The sequence below is a fragment of the Atractosteus spatula genome, chromosome 4 (genome assembly GCF_055471065.1).
Source record: "Atractosteus spatula isolate fAtrSpa1 chromosome 4, fAtrSpa1.hap1, whole genome shotgun sequence".
Lineage (NCBI taxonomy): Eukaryota > Metazoa > Chordata > Actinopteri > Semionotiformes > Lepisosteidae > Atractosteus > Atractosteus spatula.
Window position 1 is genome coordinate 17,250,888 of NC_142709.1, and position 17,994 is coordinate 17,268,881.

Here is a 17,994-nt window from a genome sequence, read left to right on the forward strand (position 1 = left end):
ATTTTTGCAGAAAATTACGGTAGCTGTGGTTGAAGATGGATGAATAATACTAAATGTTTGTATATACAGTAGACAGTCAATGTCACGCAGATTCAAAATAGAGACCTAAGAGATGGTGCATTTTATATGAAACCAAAAGATACTTACAGTACAAACAGTCACGAGTACACCAAAATGTTACAGATGAAATGAGAAAGAGCTCATGTGGCCCATCTTGGTTATTTGGTAGCAAGCATCTAATAAATCTGAGAATGGCAACTGTTTGATAGATCCCAGATATGATTCAATCATTTGTATTGGTAACTTGTAGGCTTTTTCCTTTCATTTCTACACTGCATACCCTCTTACTTTCCAGCAGCATCCTTGTGTTGTGCCTACAACATGGTCCTGATGTACAGTAATCCTCTGGGTAGTCTTGTCAATGTCTTTTAAATGGTGTCGGGAACAAAACCACACAGTCATTTTGTTAACACTGACACTTTTAAGAAACTGCTTGATGAGAGCTGAATCACTAAATTGCAGTATGGTAAAATGTACAGTACATACCTAAAGTAGCTAAATGCTTTCACCTAGGTTAATTGCAAATGTCACTTAATTACAGACTTTTCACTCTTGTTCTCTAATGTTCATTAGCTGTGCCTTGCACCACATTAGCATATGAATTACTGTGTAAAGACAGAAAAACACTACATGTTTACTGGAAACTTGTAACTAATGACCTGTAAATGACTTTGATTATCTAGTCTTCAGAGTTTATTCTAAAAATAATCTCTACTGTCAGTCCAAAGCCCAAACCTCTTGAATTGCATTGCGCCTGCTGAAAACTATTGTACTGTATTTAACAGAGCCAAACAAAGGAACATGCATAAAGAGTATCACTTTAAATGTGTTTTTTAAGCCAGTAAAACACTTGTAATATTTATACTGTATATCCTTCACATTGTTAGTTGTGTTGCTGTGTCAAAATCTGTCTGTCACTTAGGAGCTTACTCATGAACTGAATGACAGAGACTAATGTTTGGATGTGATTAAACTGTACGATCTTTACGTGGTGTAACTGCTTCTAATGACCTGAAGTGTCACTGCTCCTGGTTATGTTGGTACAATTGTGTGTAACTAAGAACTGTGGTATCATTGTTTGGAAGTGAGAACAGGATGTACTTTTTTATACAGGGGGTTGTGGGAGTATGAAACAAGCTGCCCAGCAATGTTGTAGAACCGGATGACTTCGTTCAATAAATAACAATATGAGATCCTCAGAAAAAAATAGATATTGAAAAATATACAAGATAGTCTGAATGGCCTCCTCACATCAGTAAACATTTATGATGTTCTTGGGAAACCTATTACAATGAGCATGCATTTTTTCACTTTGACTTCTCTTATACTTGTAACTTCTATTATAGTCTAAGGTCACACTGCTGGCCACATCAGTTCAAAGAACTGTGAAAAGCATTTACTGTAGCTCTGCAGCAAAGGGTCTTTCTTGTGGTTTAGAGGAGTTTGTGAATGGCATAGCACTGTAGAAATTGAATGATTTAAACTGTTTTGATTTTGATTAATCTTTCCAGTGTTTGCAAAAGAGTGAAAAAGTACTACTGTACCCAATCAGCTATGCCATGAATGAAGCCATGTGCATAATTGTTTTGAATAAAACAAAGTAAAAACCATTGAATACTAAATTACAAATGGTCTAGATGGACTGAAGGGCTTCCTCTCATTTGTAACCATTTTAATCATTTGCATCTGCAGATGTTTTGGTAGATTAGAACTCTCAATATAATTTCAGCTGCTCTTTTTTGATTAATTTGGTAGTTCTGTACATTTAAAAAATATTATTCAAACATACACTTACGGTATTAATGTACAGTAGTATCAATTTACATTGAGATATCTCTTAACGTCAACAGTGAAGTGAGTAACTAAAGCTTTCAGTGAGTAATCTGTTTCCCAACGAACTTCATTAAAGCATTTTTTCCACCTAGCAAAACCTTGGTGTATTAATCTCATAGCAGCGAATTATTTAAACAATCTAAATATTTAACTTCTTTAGTCAGAATTTCAATAGAAATTGCTGCAGATGTCTGTCACATGCTGTGGACAATTGCAGATACCTTATACTGCATATGAATGACTAGTTACAAATCTCCCCTTTGATTGTTCTGATTGTACCTGTTAAGTAATCCTACTTTTGAATATAATAGTTTTCATAACCCCTTGCCAAACTGAATCCGTACTCTTTCACTGTTAAACTAGTTTAAAATGCAAATTTGATCAATTAAAAAAATGACAAATTAAATAGGCATTTGCACACAATGCGAAATACTGTACCTGCTTTTTAAATCAACTGTATCTAGTCCAAGTAGGTAGCTGTGTCAGCATAAGTAGGCTGCAAAGGAACAGGTAAAGGTGTAAAGAAGGCTCTACAGCTGAAACCTCTTTTGAGCATGGAAACCTTTACCTGTTCTTTTGCATCTAGCTCATATTCACAAGGCATACCGTACATGCGATTAAATTTAGTCACACATATTGATATTCAGTTGTGGTTCAGTTTTTTCCATTTCCTCTACATACTGTATATGAATATGATCTTTTGAAACTGCACAGGTATAAACTAAGACAAAATTGTTATTTTCTAAAAATCGCTTTGAAGGAATGGCACAGAGTTTATAAGGAGAATGGGACAGGACACTGTGGACATCAAAGAAATAGAGAATGGATGGTATTACTGTACAATATTTTGCTTGAGACACTGAACAGATTCATTCCTAAAGTAAAATGGTAGGAAGCAGTGATCTGTTAAAATGGTGAAATATAGCAATTTAGAAAAATATGAGGAAAAAGCACTTCATGGAAGGACTAGGAAGGAACAGCCAATAGAATCCAAGTTAAAGTAAAATTGGAAACACTGATAAAAAGTGATAAGAGAAAGGTCAATACAGAGAATGAAAAATAAAATGAAACAATCAATATTACAACAACAAAAGAATGGCTAAGGATTAAGTAAAGTGTATTTGAACTAATATTGAGTTCAAGCTTATTGATGGTAAATTAGGAGAATTATAAAACACCACAGGAGCATAAAATGAAATTCAAAAGGTTTATATAAAATTCACTACTAGATAAACACCTGGCAGATGATATTTAATGTTAACAAGTGTGGTACATTGTATGCAGGTAGAAAAAACTCAATCATAAGTACAAAATGGGAAACATTGAATTTGAATGGGTTATTTATGAAAAAGAAAGGCACTTTTCACAAATCATTTACTCCTTCTAAATATGGAGAATCAATAAAAAGACAAACAAAATGTTGGGATATATGGTTTAGAGCATAAAATGTAAATAAAGAGATGTTTTAAAGTTTGATAAAGCACTGCTAAGGCACTAATTCATATTTTAAAAGTTTTAAAATGCACTAGTACTGTAGACCCTATTTGTAATTGTGTACGATTTTGGTCACCAATTTATATTAAAAAAAGATGTTGCTGCCCTGGAATCCAATCAGAGAAGATTAACAAGATCTGTTCCAGCTTGAAATATTCAAAATTCGTGACCAAATGGGCAACTTCAAAATCTGATACTAAGAAATGATGTGACTTATTCAAACAAATTGGGGGAGTTTGGAATAAGTTATAAAGCTGATACAATGACTTCTTTAAAAAAGATGGCTGTATGAGATCCTTTGATCAACAGACTGCTACTGTAGCAGCCAAAGAAAGCAAAAGGCACAAATGGACTCCCCACATTTTTAACCATTGAAACCTTACAGTATGTCAATAACAGACCATATAATGTATGTCAATAACAAACCAAGGAAGAAGAATGCTATAAATACTTACAAAGTAAAGGGTTGACTAATCAGGTGGAAAAGGGTATTAGTTTTATATAGAAAGTACCACACATACAGTCCTTCACATATCCTGGTGGCTGCCTTGGTAGTAACAAACCTGCTAGCCTCATTTTCAGATTTACAGAATTACTGCTCTGAGAGATGTGAGGGTATTAAGTAAGTAATCCTGAATGGAAAAGTGTCTGCAAAATTTTAAATGTTTTTCTAGAATGTTTTGAGCATCAGCCTTACCTCGTTGATGAGAAACTGGAGCTGTAACACAGCTGCCCCACCTTCATGCTGGCAGAAGCAGTCGACACCAGGTCTGCCCAATCTGTCATAAGTGAGTTAAGGAAAACGACTGTTTCAGAAGAGATGGGATTTAAAAAAAGTTTTATTTTATTTTTTCTTATTCAAAGTGTCTGCCTTCTGGTGGTATTTGCTTGATGGGGTATGACAAAATGTAAACCAGTGCGATCTACCGGCAGATAAACAACCCTCAAAAGCTGGACATTAGCCAAGAATCAGAGCTAATCTCTAAAAGTTCACATATGTCTGCAGAGTGGTGATGAAGAGTGGAAGAGCTTAGCTACAGTATATATTCTCCAGTATTTCCAGTCATTGTATATGGTATTATTCTAAAACTTTGGGACTTTCAGGGTATCTGGATCTCCACATACAAAAAACTATCAATCACCCTTTAGGTGAAACAGAAGGAAGAACTATATTTAGAGAAAAAAAAGAAAAAAAGAAAAAAAGAAACTGGAGATAGTCAAGATGGGGATTACCAATTGTTACAATTGTAATTGTACAATTATGTTAACATTTTTTATAGCCACTAAAACAATTAGAAACACAAAAAAGACACATTTTCCAGATGAATCTCTCAGAACCAACATGAGATTTATTTTTTTTACTAGTCCAATACTTTGAGCCTTTGAGAGCTGTAATTCTTTTTTAGACCATATGAACAGTATGTTGGGATAGAAACCCTGAATTGGAGCTCCTGTCTCCTCCTACCGGTTTTGTTATCTTTTCATCTTTTTTGTCTTTGTGCTTATGCTGTGTCTTGTGTTTGCAGAAACAATGATAAAGTTAATAAATTCTTATGGAGCAGAGAGAGCGTTCTCCTGCCTTTTATGGTTTTTCTCTTTTGATGTAATTCATCTGAGATGGCAGGGATACAGAAAAAGACAGATTTTTCAGGAATAGAAATTTAAGGTTAGGATGAAGGACTGTTCTGGTCACAACAATATCCCACAGAGTAGGTCTGACAGAGTGAATTGAATCAAACAATCCAGTCAGATTCTTGCACATAGTATAACATTTGTGGTTTCACAAATTGCCACAGCCGTACTAGGGTGTGAAAAGGACATTCGCAATATATGGAAAGTGCTCTTCTGTTTTACTGAATTTTGCCTCTGATGTCCATAATTATTGTTTCTATTTTCTCTTGGAAAATATGTAACTATCAATTTCATATTAAACATACTAAAATATTAAGATTCTTCTTAACAAAAAATAGACTTTTTGATATAGACATAGAAGTCTTATTTGAAATAATTACAATGTTCACTAAGCAGAAGTGGTAATAAATACTACTACAGGGCAATCTCCTCTACGACATAGTACAAATGGTGAGTTAATTACAAAAATATATTTTTTAAATTGGTATACTTACATCAGGCAGATGAACATTCTTGAAAACTAATATTTCAGGTAAAAATGCTGCTTAATGACTGGCCTATCACTGGCAAAACTGTTGAACTTGATATTTTGGGTGCAGATATGAATGTTGCCATCAACTATGTACTTGCCAGATTGATTTCAGAGGAGATATGTACACTTTCTCTGGTATCTACAGCTTTGAGAAATTGTGTACCTCTTCCAGGTTTGATAGATATGTCATATAATACCTCTTCCAAAATAATTTACATTGAATCATACTCCAGAATTGCCTGTGTTTTGGCTCCTAGGCTCTTCTTTTCTGTGATACACAATACAGAGATGCCCACGTGTCTTTCATGAGCCTCCCACTGACAATACAAGCTTTTACAAAATGAGACACTGAAGTTGTATTAAAGGAGAGCATTGATTCTACAGGACACAGTTACTACTACAGTTAATGACCACAGAGAGTCAGGACCTTGGTTTTACATCTCATCCAAAGGACAGCGCCTGTTTACAGTATAGTGTGCCCATCACTATACTGGGGCATTAGGACCCACATGGACTACAGGGTGAGCACCCCCTGCTGGCCCCCCTAACACCTCTTCCAGCAGCAACCTTGGTTTTTCCCAGGAGGTCTCTCATCCAGGTACTGACCAGGCTCACACCTGCTTAGCTTCAGTGGGTTACCAGTTGTGAGTTACAGGGTGATATGGCTGCTGGCCTATACTGTAAGGGGAAACCTGGTATTTTAATGACAGTCAGCCTAGTCATTTTCTTGAGAGTCCACAGTAATGAACCTTGTGCATATGCCCTTCTTTTAGATCAGTATAAGGTATGCTGTCATTAGATCCTAATTAAATAAACCCCACATTCTCTTTTCGCGGGTGCCATGGTGTGGTGCAGTGGTTGGCATTGAAGCCTTACAGTGCTGCAGACGTAGGCTCAAATACAGACCTGGGATGTTATCTGTGAGGAGTCTGTATATTCTCCCTGTGTTTAACAGGTTTTCCTCTTGGTGCTCTGATTCCACTGTGAAATGCACAACAGCAAAGTTGGATATTCATTTGATTTTGATTTTTTGGTACTTCAATAGGGTCTTAACAAAACAACCTAGAGATGCCAAACGCCTTGCATTTTGTTTCTTTGTGTTCTGTTTTTACAACTTTCACTTATCATTTAAACGCCTACTTATTTTTGAGACACAATATTTCAACTGTCAATAACTTTGGGAGGAAAATACATAGAGATTTAAAACCACTGATGTTTAAAATATTGTGATATTTTAAATCAGTGTTACAAGTGTAATTCTTCAGTCTGTGGGTGCAGATCCCATTATACAGTAAGTGGAAGATCAAATAACCTAGTTGAGGTCCCTCTTTTCCTGAAGAATGACTGGGAAAACATTATCAATGCCTGTGATTTATTAGGATTCAGGCATCGTAGGTCCTGTAGAATATTATTCAGTTAAATCCTCCCAGTGTTAATGGAGTTCTTCTATAATAGGGGCATATTATTGGTATTTTCTATTGCAAAAATGTGCAAAATATTCAATTAACAGATTTATTTCTTTTAAACCTTTAGCTTCACCCTTTACAGTGCTTTATTTGTAATAGTACTGCTTGGGGTCAGAGTGCAGAGTCAGCCATTTATACAGTCCCCCTGGAGCAGTTGGGGTTAAGGACCTTGCTCAGGGGCCCAACAGAGTTGGATTCCTCTGCCAGCTGCAGGATTTGAACTGGCAACCTTCCAGCCACATGCAAAGAGCTTTAGCCACAGTGCCACCACAGTACACCTACAGTATATCTCATTTTCTTTATTTGAATCTTAGTCTCCTTTTAAAGTCTTTTAGAGTCATTTTTCCCTTCTGTTTTTTATCTTAATTTCTCCATTAAATCAGCTAGGCCAAACATTCCTAAACTTTGGTTTCTTTTCAGGATTATATTTCTACTGAGACTTTAACATTTGTTTGTGTGAAGCACACTAGAACCATTCTTCTTCTACGACTCTCCATATATCTGTTCTCAGTCCAATGCTCGGAAACCCTTGTTGCCTGTTTTTGTAAAATTATATACTCAAATTTTTGACTCACATTTTAGAGATTAGTATAGTTTGCAAGACAAATAGGATGATTCCTCAAAAGGTTTGGAAATCGGGAATAGAGGGAAAGTACCCCTTCTCACAAGATGGAACTATAGAACAAATCTTCATGTTGGACCTAGTGACTAAAAATCAAAAAGTGCTAGAAGGGCTTAATGATTTCTACTTTGTAAACTCTCCTTTGCTCTTTTCCTGTAAAGTGTCAATGCCCAGATGAGGTATAGAAGCTGATGGACTTGGCAATCTCTGAACATGTAGATTCAACATGTATGAGTCATGTACTCACACTTCCATGCAACTATGGCCTTTGATCTACCAAACAGTCTATCCCTCTTTAGATCTGAAGCCTCTAAAAGGGTGTCCTAGCATTTCTTTTCAAATTGCAGCAGAGCTGTGAACTTCTCTCTGTCGAACAGATTTTTTTTTTACTAGCGGTGCTCAACATACAGGTACAACAAATGTTTACAGATTAGATGCCCTAGATGTCTTCTAAATGCCCATAAAGGGTGTCTGCTAAATTTAGGTTGCAGCAGAAATCTGTAAGCTTGGCCAACACATTTTGGACTCATGGTGTTCAACATACAACAAATGTTTACAGATGAGGTGCCCTAGATGTCTCCATCCAATAACTCAAACACACTGGCCTCTCACTACTGTACGATTTTTTAATATATATTTAGTACCCTTTTCATCTCCCAGTATTTCAAGCCCAGTGTTCAAAAAGAATAGATCAAATATTTCATTTACAGTGCTTAAATTATTGGTTGACGTTTTATTTTTATACAAAGTTTTAATATTGAGGTTGCGAGTATATTGAATTTTCAAAACAGATTGACAGATTAACATGGCAAATGTATTCCTGAAAGATGGTGTTCAACTCAAAAACACATCAATTAAACACTAATTTCCCATAAGAATGCATGTACATGGTGGAGAAGTGTGTGTTCTGGGTTTACTCCCAGCCATAGAGCTGAACTCCCAAATTAAAACAAGTATATTTTTATCAATACAAGATGTTTATGTACTGTAGGTGTACAATTTAGAAAGAACTACCTGGTTGTTAATATTTAATACAATTGGTAAACATAATTTTTAGATTTTTTTACAAGATAAACCTAAGACAATAAAGGCAGGATTATTTAGTAAGTGGGAGATGGAGGAACTCAGAGAAAGAGACTGCTCCCATTTGTCTCTGTCATCCAAGAGGTCTTATTCATCCCTGTGCACAGCTGCACAGCTCACAATATATTGTCTCAAACACTCCATGATGTGGCATATTGAGGTGTGTGTGTGTTTAAAGTGTGTTAAAGTGAGTACAAATTTGTCTTAAATTAAGAAATAGAATATATTTTAAGGCATGTTAAACTAAAAAGGTGCAAATCAAGAGTGAGTAAATAGAGATACCCATATGCAAAGAATGTGTTAAAAAACATGATAAACAGAGCAATTAAAAACAAGAAGTTTTCACTGAAATGTAGTTGCTGCTATACTGATAACCAGAAATACAGCCCCCAAGAAATCTAATTCCTATTTATTATTCTTGGTTTTCTAGAGCTTGCTTTCAAAACAGCAGCAATGACAGGGTTTATTTTGACTGAGACAACCAATTTAGCATGTTTCATTTACTTTTCAAAAACTTCTGGCGTAACTGGCAAGCCAAGTTTTGTGGACGTGCTCTGTCAGAATGAATACTCTTGCCTGCACGGCAATGTTATAATGATCAATTTGAGCCATGAATGAATTTACCTTGCTGAGTTCAAGGTACATAGCCCGCAGCACCTCCAGCAAAGTAATAATCCTGCAACAGCAATTTAATGAGATGGAAACCTTTTATGCATTTTATGTATTTAGTTTAATTTTCTTTCAACAACCATGATCTCAGCTGGAGGATGTTAAAGCTATGGCAATGATTTGAAATTTATGACAATGGAACCAGAGGTCACTCATGGCCAATGCATAAAGAAATAAAATGAAATGAAATACATAATATAGTGTTTATTTTTTTCTAAAAGCTATGCCATTTGAGTCTTTTCTTTTTTATACAATAGAAAGAAACAGGGCATATTAGGAAACCCCCAGGTTCCTACTATGAAGGACTGTACTTGAGATTTGTCATGCGGTGCTTCCAGAAGTGCACATTGGCTCAACAGGGGCTGTCTATTGACCTGACATACTGTAATATTTATTTCTACAAGATGTACATACATTCCTGTGGTATATTAATAAAAGAGCGTACAACTGTCTCTTCCAGTAAAACTTTCTGTACAGAATAGTCATCCCCTTTAATCAAAGGATGATATTCCGAAAGCTACAGAAAACAGCACAGAAAAACAACACAAAAAAATATTTGTTTCTGTAAACCACTTTTCATCCAACATTTTTTTTTTAAATTGAAGAAAATAGCACCACAACTTCCCGAGTCCCATGGTTTATATATACCTTTAATAAAGCCAAATTATTAAAGTATCAGTAAGCGATTGCTGATGTCTATGCCTCCACCATTCTCCCTGGACACAATTTATCCTAGATTCATACAGATAATACCAAGACAGAGCAGGATCCGGTGATGTCAGGGAAGGGAACGTGGAGACTCTTAATGTAGCACCAGCATCCTTTGTCCAGCCAGAACCATTTCTGCTACCAGTCCAGGAGCTGCCGTTTGGCAAGAATAATAGGCTAAAGCAAGTAATATTTAGAACAGTGGATAAAGAAGAGGGAATGTGTTTTCAAACCTTTATCAACATTCAAACTGTCCCAGGAACTGTATAAAAGATGCACATAGTGCCTCCTGGATAAAATCTAGACAAAGCAACTTAGTACGAAATTTCACAGAGAAGTGAACAGCTGCACAGTAGGTATTTTTGGATATTATTTTGGATAATATAACATTATATACTGTATGGATAATATATATATATCCCTACATATTTTCTCAGGAACTATCTTCACTGCAAAAATTCTAATTTCTCTTCAAACTAATAGCTGCTGCTAAAGGTTCACATAAAGACTAGAACATAAAAATAGCAAGCCATCCTTTTGTCTTGTTCCTGAAATCCATCAAGTAGTGCATCAGTTGTGTAGACAACCTTGATTCTCAGTGGATGTTTTGAGAAACATAGATAAAAGTAAGAAATCGAAAAAAAAATCTAGACACTCTATACATATTGAAATTTCAGGTCCTGCAACATGAGAAAATCACATTCATCAAAATAACTACATAATGTGAATCACACAATTTCTTCAATGTGATTAATTATATCAAGAACTACCTTTAATGTTGGTTTTCAAAATGGTTCACCATTCCCTAAGAACAGAAATCCCAAAGATCCTTTGTAATACATTTAAATCAGCATTTATTCTGTTTTCTACAGGAAAGGAGGATGCCAAATTGCAATGATTATTAACAACTCTATAGAAATCGTGCTGTTTTAGATAAAACTATATCCTTAAAAAAACAGCAAAACATCCCTTCATAGCAAATCTAAACAACATACTGTATTTGGTAAAAAATTGAGCCAACATAAACATGAATAATGGGTTTCAGAATCCACATCTATATCACAGAGGAACAATGTCTTATATACTGTAGATACTGTGCACACAGTCGTTACTAAGCAAGAATGGAGAGACAAAATAATAGTGACAAAAATTAATCTTTCAGCTTGCTGTTTAACTAGACACAACCCCTGTCTCAAATCACAACTGGTTGCCCACTCAACTGGGAACTTCTCTTTTTGTTGCATCTCATAATATCATAACACAAAGTCAAAAATGCTAATGCCCCTCCCTAGCAGAAAGGTCAAAAACTTAAAAAGAAAAAAAGGTGCATATCACAAAAGTCTACACTGTCAACCAGCTAAAATAAAAACCCAATTTAACATTTTGCCAAAGCTGCATCACTAATGTCACCCAAAGGTGTTATAAATGAATTTGTACATTTTTCAGTAACATGCTAGCAATAGAGAAAACAGCAAACTTTCACATTAGTTGAAAGTTTTAACAGAGGAAAGCATCTTAGCTCAAAGCATTGAAAAATCAGAAATATAACTGAATTAATAAAACAGTGGACTTGCACCATATCTCTGACATGATTAAAAACAGTTAGCAGTATTATTTTTTTTTTAATTAAACTCTTTGGAGTAGTGGAATGGAGAAGAACTGCCAGTTTGTCAAAAAGAAATATCACTTGGGTAAAATACCTTGCAAAAAATGTGTAGAAGGAGAATTAGACTGTAAGCATTCAGAATGCTGCAACAGCACAAAGGCTCAAAGACATCAATCAGTACCATTGATTTCTAAATAAACTTGGCACATTAGTACTTATAAATGTTTCGTAATTTGAACTTGAGTCAAAGTAATTTAATCTGTACCTTAGGCAACAGTTATTTTATATTATAGTTATTAAGTTTAATATTTAATCATACATATTTAAAGCATAACAGTCAATTAGGTGAACATGTAAAATGATTATTTTTAGTTTGTTTATTGCAAGCAACAATTTTGTACCTTGCTTTAATAAACACACACGATTTCTGAAAAGTGTTTCAAAATCTTATTCATTGCATTTAAATGATTCATTCTATGTAAATTGTTATAAAAAATCAACATCATACTGCACTGCTAGTAAGACAATAAAGTGAATTAATAAAAATGGGACAAAATCTTAATCTTAATCCTTCGATTTAAGTACAGTGTTAGTTTATTTATAAATATTATACAAATATAATCCAACTGTGAAATAGCTTTTCTGTGTTAAATGGTGAGATCAGAGCACTTCCATAAAAAAATTAGCAACCCAATTAATACAAATGAATATAATTTCATATACAGTACTGTGAGGAAAACAACCATATAAACACAGCAAAGTTAGCTATAAAGTCATGTATTGCAGATTTTAGGAAACAATGCAAAGGGATTTTAAAACTACGTTAAGAGAACTCCATGAGAATGAATAGAATAAATGTGGTATTTTCATTTAGAAAACAGAGCAGAAATTGTTGAACTGTTATAAGAGGAATGTCAAAGGGGGAGAGATAATAATCTTTAGCAGTAAGAGTGTTCGCAGCAAGCTTCTGTGACCAGTACTTGAGTAGATTTCTCAGTGGTCATTGGCAACGGTGCTGCAGGTATGGCAATGATTGACCAGAAAGAAGAAAACGCAACAGAAATTCAACAGTAAACAAAAACAGATGTCTCACATTCTCCAGGTCCTAGAGGTGATACAGTAAATTACTTCTATGTGCCATGATACGGAAGAAGCTCATGAGCTCTTTCTATATCATGTTACACATAATTGTAAATTATATTGGAGTAAACTGCAACATTTCTTCTCGCTAATTCAGAAAAGGAAGCTGTATTTTGTGAGGTGATGCTATTCAACCCATCTAGTTTGTTTGGTAGTTAGGAGGTTTTTGATCTAAGGATCTAAGCCAGCCATGTCTTGAAGAAAGCCAAGGCACTGGCTTCAACTACATGACTGGGTACCTTGATCCACACTCCCACAACCCTTCAACACACTAATTCTCTAGTAGCCTAGTCTTGGCAATGCAAAGTTGCCATTCTGCTTATATTATTATGAGTTTTTTAGAAATTCTGAATAAGCAATCAAATGATTAAACCAAATGGGGCTATTATATACAGAGGCAAATTAGTGTAAACATTAGTCAAGAGACTAGTACGTACTCATTTCAAAACCCATTTTCAATTTCAGTTGCCACATTGCATAAAAACATATTGCTGCTCGGGAATCAGTCAGGGGGACCTTGTTCAATTATTCAGAATAGTAAAAGGCACTGAAAAAAAAACAGTGCATTTCTAAATAAACAGTGAAACACAAACCAGAAGTCTCAAATGGGAAGAGCATTTAAAACAGAGAACAGGATGTACGCTTCTATACAAAGGTTTGTGGGGATCTGGACCATGCTGCCTACAACAGAACAAGCTGTTGTTGAAGCTCATACTCTGGTATCTTCAAGAAATGGCTTATTGAAATATTTGGAAATAGCTGCTCAATTAGCTACGAACCAATCAAACAAATCAGATGGGCAGAATGGCCTTTCCTGGTTTCTATCCTTTCTTATGTTCTTATGAAGTCATGTACAGTAATCATTTTGAAGACAGGCATAAGTTAAGAAGAAATATTGGGACAGCAGCACAAGTTTTTCTCTGGAATAAAATCTAACAGGGCTATACATTCTTCTGTTATAATTTCTGAATTTAGTACCACCAGTAGTTTTGCAATTCAGCTCTCCATCAATGGCACATACAGTACATGGGCAGAGTGAGATTCTGAAGCCCAGGTGTCACTGCCATTCTAGTTTTGATAAGTGACAAGATCCACAACACCAGACAGTAACACCAGCTGGAGGAATAGCATGTCTGTCACTGTCCTCACTGAAAGTCTGCAGGCACCCAGCAAGTCACTGGAGTTGCTGTTGCACCAACAGCAGAGTGGACCCCAGTCAGCTAATGACCACCGTAGGCCAGAGGTGCCATTTGAGGTATCCTGGTCCCAGTCTGCAGTTGAATCAATCCTTGTTGATTCAACCACAGGAGCAGACATACTTCACAAAAGTAATTACTATGGAGTTAGAATGTATGGGATGTTGCAAGTGATTGACAAAATAACTTTACTCAGTTCTTAAAACTCAAGGAAATGATAACCAGATGACACTTATGGAAATAAAGCACCAGCATGTTTGAGGAAAAGAGACTCTTATTAACTGTACAAATATTAGGTGCAAACAGACTCTATGAGTTAAACTACAATACATGTTTATTTAGAAGTTTTCAAGCTCAAAATCCAAAAGGAAACACGACTGTATATAAGTATATAAGACTGTATAAGTCTATGTAAGTATATAAGACTGTAAAAGTTTGAAATTTCTGTGAAATAAAATCTGACCACTTCATGACATATGCCGCTGTTTATAAAGAAAAAAATATTTTAAAATAATTGTATATATTTGTATTTATGTATTTATTCAAAGGGGAAAATGTGTATGCTGTTTTTAATCTCCTACTTTACCCCACATCAACCATTCTTTTGAATAAAATTATCAGGTGTAGGAATGAGATTTGCTATTCTAATCCCTAACTTTCTTTGTTATCTAATATTAATTTGCAGAGGTAATTTTCATGCTTGGTTGACCCAGAAGTGTTTATTATTGCTTTAGTCAAATGTCATTATCACAAATTAAACTGTCAAAGCATGCTACCTCATTGGGGTGCATACTCTACATCATTGTTTCTTGCTCATGTTTGTAATGGATTTACACATATTATAATGGCAGGGATGGCAGGTGAGTTTATGCAAGGCTTGCTTTATTACTCTATTCTGAAAGTCTGAAACAATGCGTATTATTTTGATATTGGGCCATGAGACATAAACAGAACAAGAGGTGTACCATTGTTTAAAAAAGGAGAGCTAATATTCAACTTAGGTGAAACGAATTCACTGTTAGATCATTAAAACAGCAAAACGAAAGAATAACTGGTTGAATATTATCCGGCCTTTCCTAGTGAGGTCATTAAGCTAGGCTCCAAAGAAATTAACCATAGAATTAATTACAGTGAGAACAGAAATACAGAAGAGGGGAAGTGAGAACTGACAGGAAGACAGTCATCTTCGTCCTTCATCTTCCTCTTCGTCAAACGCTTGTGCCATGATTGGTATTTAAACTAGATATGGTCCAGGTACCCTAAACTATGAAAAAGTACCATAATCAGAGCTGTACTATATGAAGAAAGTTTGCTTTTTTATTTTTATTTGAAAGTCCTTAAAAAACATCTCTGAGTGATGCTTTTGTGTAGAAGATGGAAATTGGAGGATGTTCATCTGTGAGTATCTGTTTATGGAGGGAGCTTTAGTACTGGTTGGATCCGCCCTACAAGCGATATTAACCTTCCCTTTTATAAATATATAATAATTTTATAATCACAATATAATCATTATATATCTATGTTAAATATAGTACTCCATATTTTGTGGATTTAATGCAATCTTGGGCATTTGACACAACTAGCTGTCTGTGTCAAAATGATTAATATTCAGTCATATTGATTGAGCTGCTAATACAATTCTGTAAAACTGCATTTGAAAGGCAAGGAAATTTTATTTATTCTTGTCCCATCTTAACTCTAATGGCCCATTGAGTTTAATTATCCTCAGAGAAAGTGTCAGTACTTTTTACACATGCCTGCCAGATAGAATCTCAAAGTACAATTTAATGGTGCAAATGGTTTTCAAAACAATGCCTAAAAAACTGTGAGGCTCCTAACAAGCATTTACAAAAATATCAATATAGCACATGTATTTAAACAATAAAATCAGAGGCACTTTTTATGAAATATGGTAAATTACTTTTATATGCTTTTCTATACAAGAACAGTAAAATGCACTACACAGTTTTTGCATGTATTTGAGTTTCTTTCAATTTCTTCAGCGCTTACTTTGTATTAATTTTCTCTGAATCTAATCTTCATCAAAAAGAGTGTGAAAACATAAATTACAGAAAATGGAAGGAAATTTCCATGTTCATTTGGGTTTTTACCAATACATATTAAAAGGGGTAAGGTCACCTCTATTTTTCCAACTGGTGCATATTACTAAATAGATACAGAAAGCAGGATTCACTTTTGGTGTTTTATACATTTATGGTAGCTAAAACTGAAACCAAAAACATTGGTGTGGAGTACTTGGACTGTAAGATAGTGCAAGGCCTTTTGTTGTTTATAATGAGACAGTGTATCAAAAGTTTAATGGCCTGTGATGCTTGATTGCTTTTTAATTGCCATTCTCTTAATTACTCTCTTCAATACAAACTTTTGTGCTGATTGTTCCCATGACAAGGGTAGAGGACACACAAATGTTACAATTTTTTCTAGGATTAAATTCTAATGATAGGTATTTAGTGTACTCTTTTATCCAAAGCCACATGGATGATCTTTGCATAAACAGCTGTTGGTTACAGAAGGACCCCAGTTTTACATCTCATACAGAGGACAGAGCGTAATAAGGCTTATCAGTTTGCTCCAAATAACATGCAGGAAAAGATTCTTTTCCTTAACCTCTGGACTGTCTTGTCTCCCTACATTTAAATACTGTAGGTTTTCAGCAAACAATGACAAACACAACATCATGGACTAAATCCACTGTATTAAGACTGATTGGTTAGAAGAAAAAGGAGGAATTAAATTTACAAATATTGGACTTTCCTGTTATCAGCTTAAGTTCTTAATGGGTCATCTTGTTCTCTGGCCCAGAGATATTTTGCCTGTTCCATTATGCTCATAATCCTGCTTCTTGTTCTTAAATACAGTATCTGCAAATCTAACATTTGTGAATTTAACATTTGCATATACACTTATTCATGTTTTGGTCTGGCCAATGGAGTCTTGGATGAAAGAAGAGCAGAGCGGGATGAAACTGACCAGAAAGGTTGTTAATCACAAATTACAAATATTACCAGCGCAATAGACTAGGATTGTGAGACAAATCTAGCTAGTGAGTGAGCCTCTTGCTCCCACCTGCCCAAGAATCCAGTACTCAGTATTTGCATCTCACCGGGGTCTTGATCTTGTAGTATAGCTAACACTCCCTGTGTCGGCAGCATGGGGAATAACAGGCTGGAGATGACTTTCCAGACTCTCTGACAGTTTTATTTCCTGTTTCATTACAAAGGGGTGTGCTAATCATGGAGGCAGAGAGAGAATAAGTGCAGGAATCCACTGGACATAGAGGAGGGATTCATGTTTTTTTTTATTTTAGCTGATTACTGTAAGTTTGTGATTGCTGTTGTCTCTGCTAGTTGATCAATGTTATTTAAATTCATTTTAAGCCAAAGTATTAGTACTTTAATTATTATATAAGGGAGGTTAACTTATGTCTTTTAACCAGACATATTGTGGTACATAGGGTGGGCTTGGTTATATGCAAATTTGGCTATTTGGCTATTGCACTGAACCTTCGCCAATGTCAAAACCCTATTGTATTTAAATAATTGCTATCCAAAAATTACTTAGTCAATTAAGGTAAATATGGTTTAATTAAGTACTTCTGCTGGCCTCAAATTTCAGCAATAAAAAGGTAAAGGAGAATTAGTATGAAGGAATTGCATGTCTTTGTTCTAAAGCAGTGGTTTCCAACCCTGGTGCTGAAGGAGCACTGTCTCTTCTGGTTTCTGCTCCAACAAAGTTTTTAATCACAGGCTAATTCATTTCAGTTTTCTAACTGGATAGTATTTGTACAGTAAATATGCATTGAGCTCTCAAAAAAGACAAACATTGCCCTATATTGATTTTTGAGTTTCAGAACTACCATCATATAGTATTTGTGAAACCTAAGCAACTGTACCTTTGAACATTTGAAAAAGGATAAAATACTGATTGTGGGC

General features: G+C 35.1%; 1 protein-coding gene across 1 annotated transcript in view; it reads right to left on the reverse strand.

The window, feature by feature from the left end:
* The window catches only part of stxbp5l (syntaxin binding protein 5L), a 261,129-nt gene that overhangs the window by 137,533 nt on the left and 105,602 nt on the right, over positions 1–17,994 (reverse strand). The window contains exon 3 of the mRNA XM_088914500.1: positions 4,085–4,166. Within this exon, the coding sequence (XP_088770626.1) occupies positions 4,085–4,166 (82 nt within the window). The remainder of the gene's footprint in view (positions 1–4,084; positions 4,167–17,994) is intronic.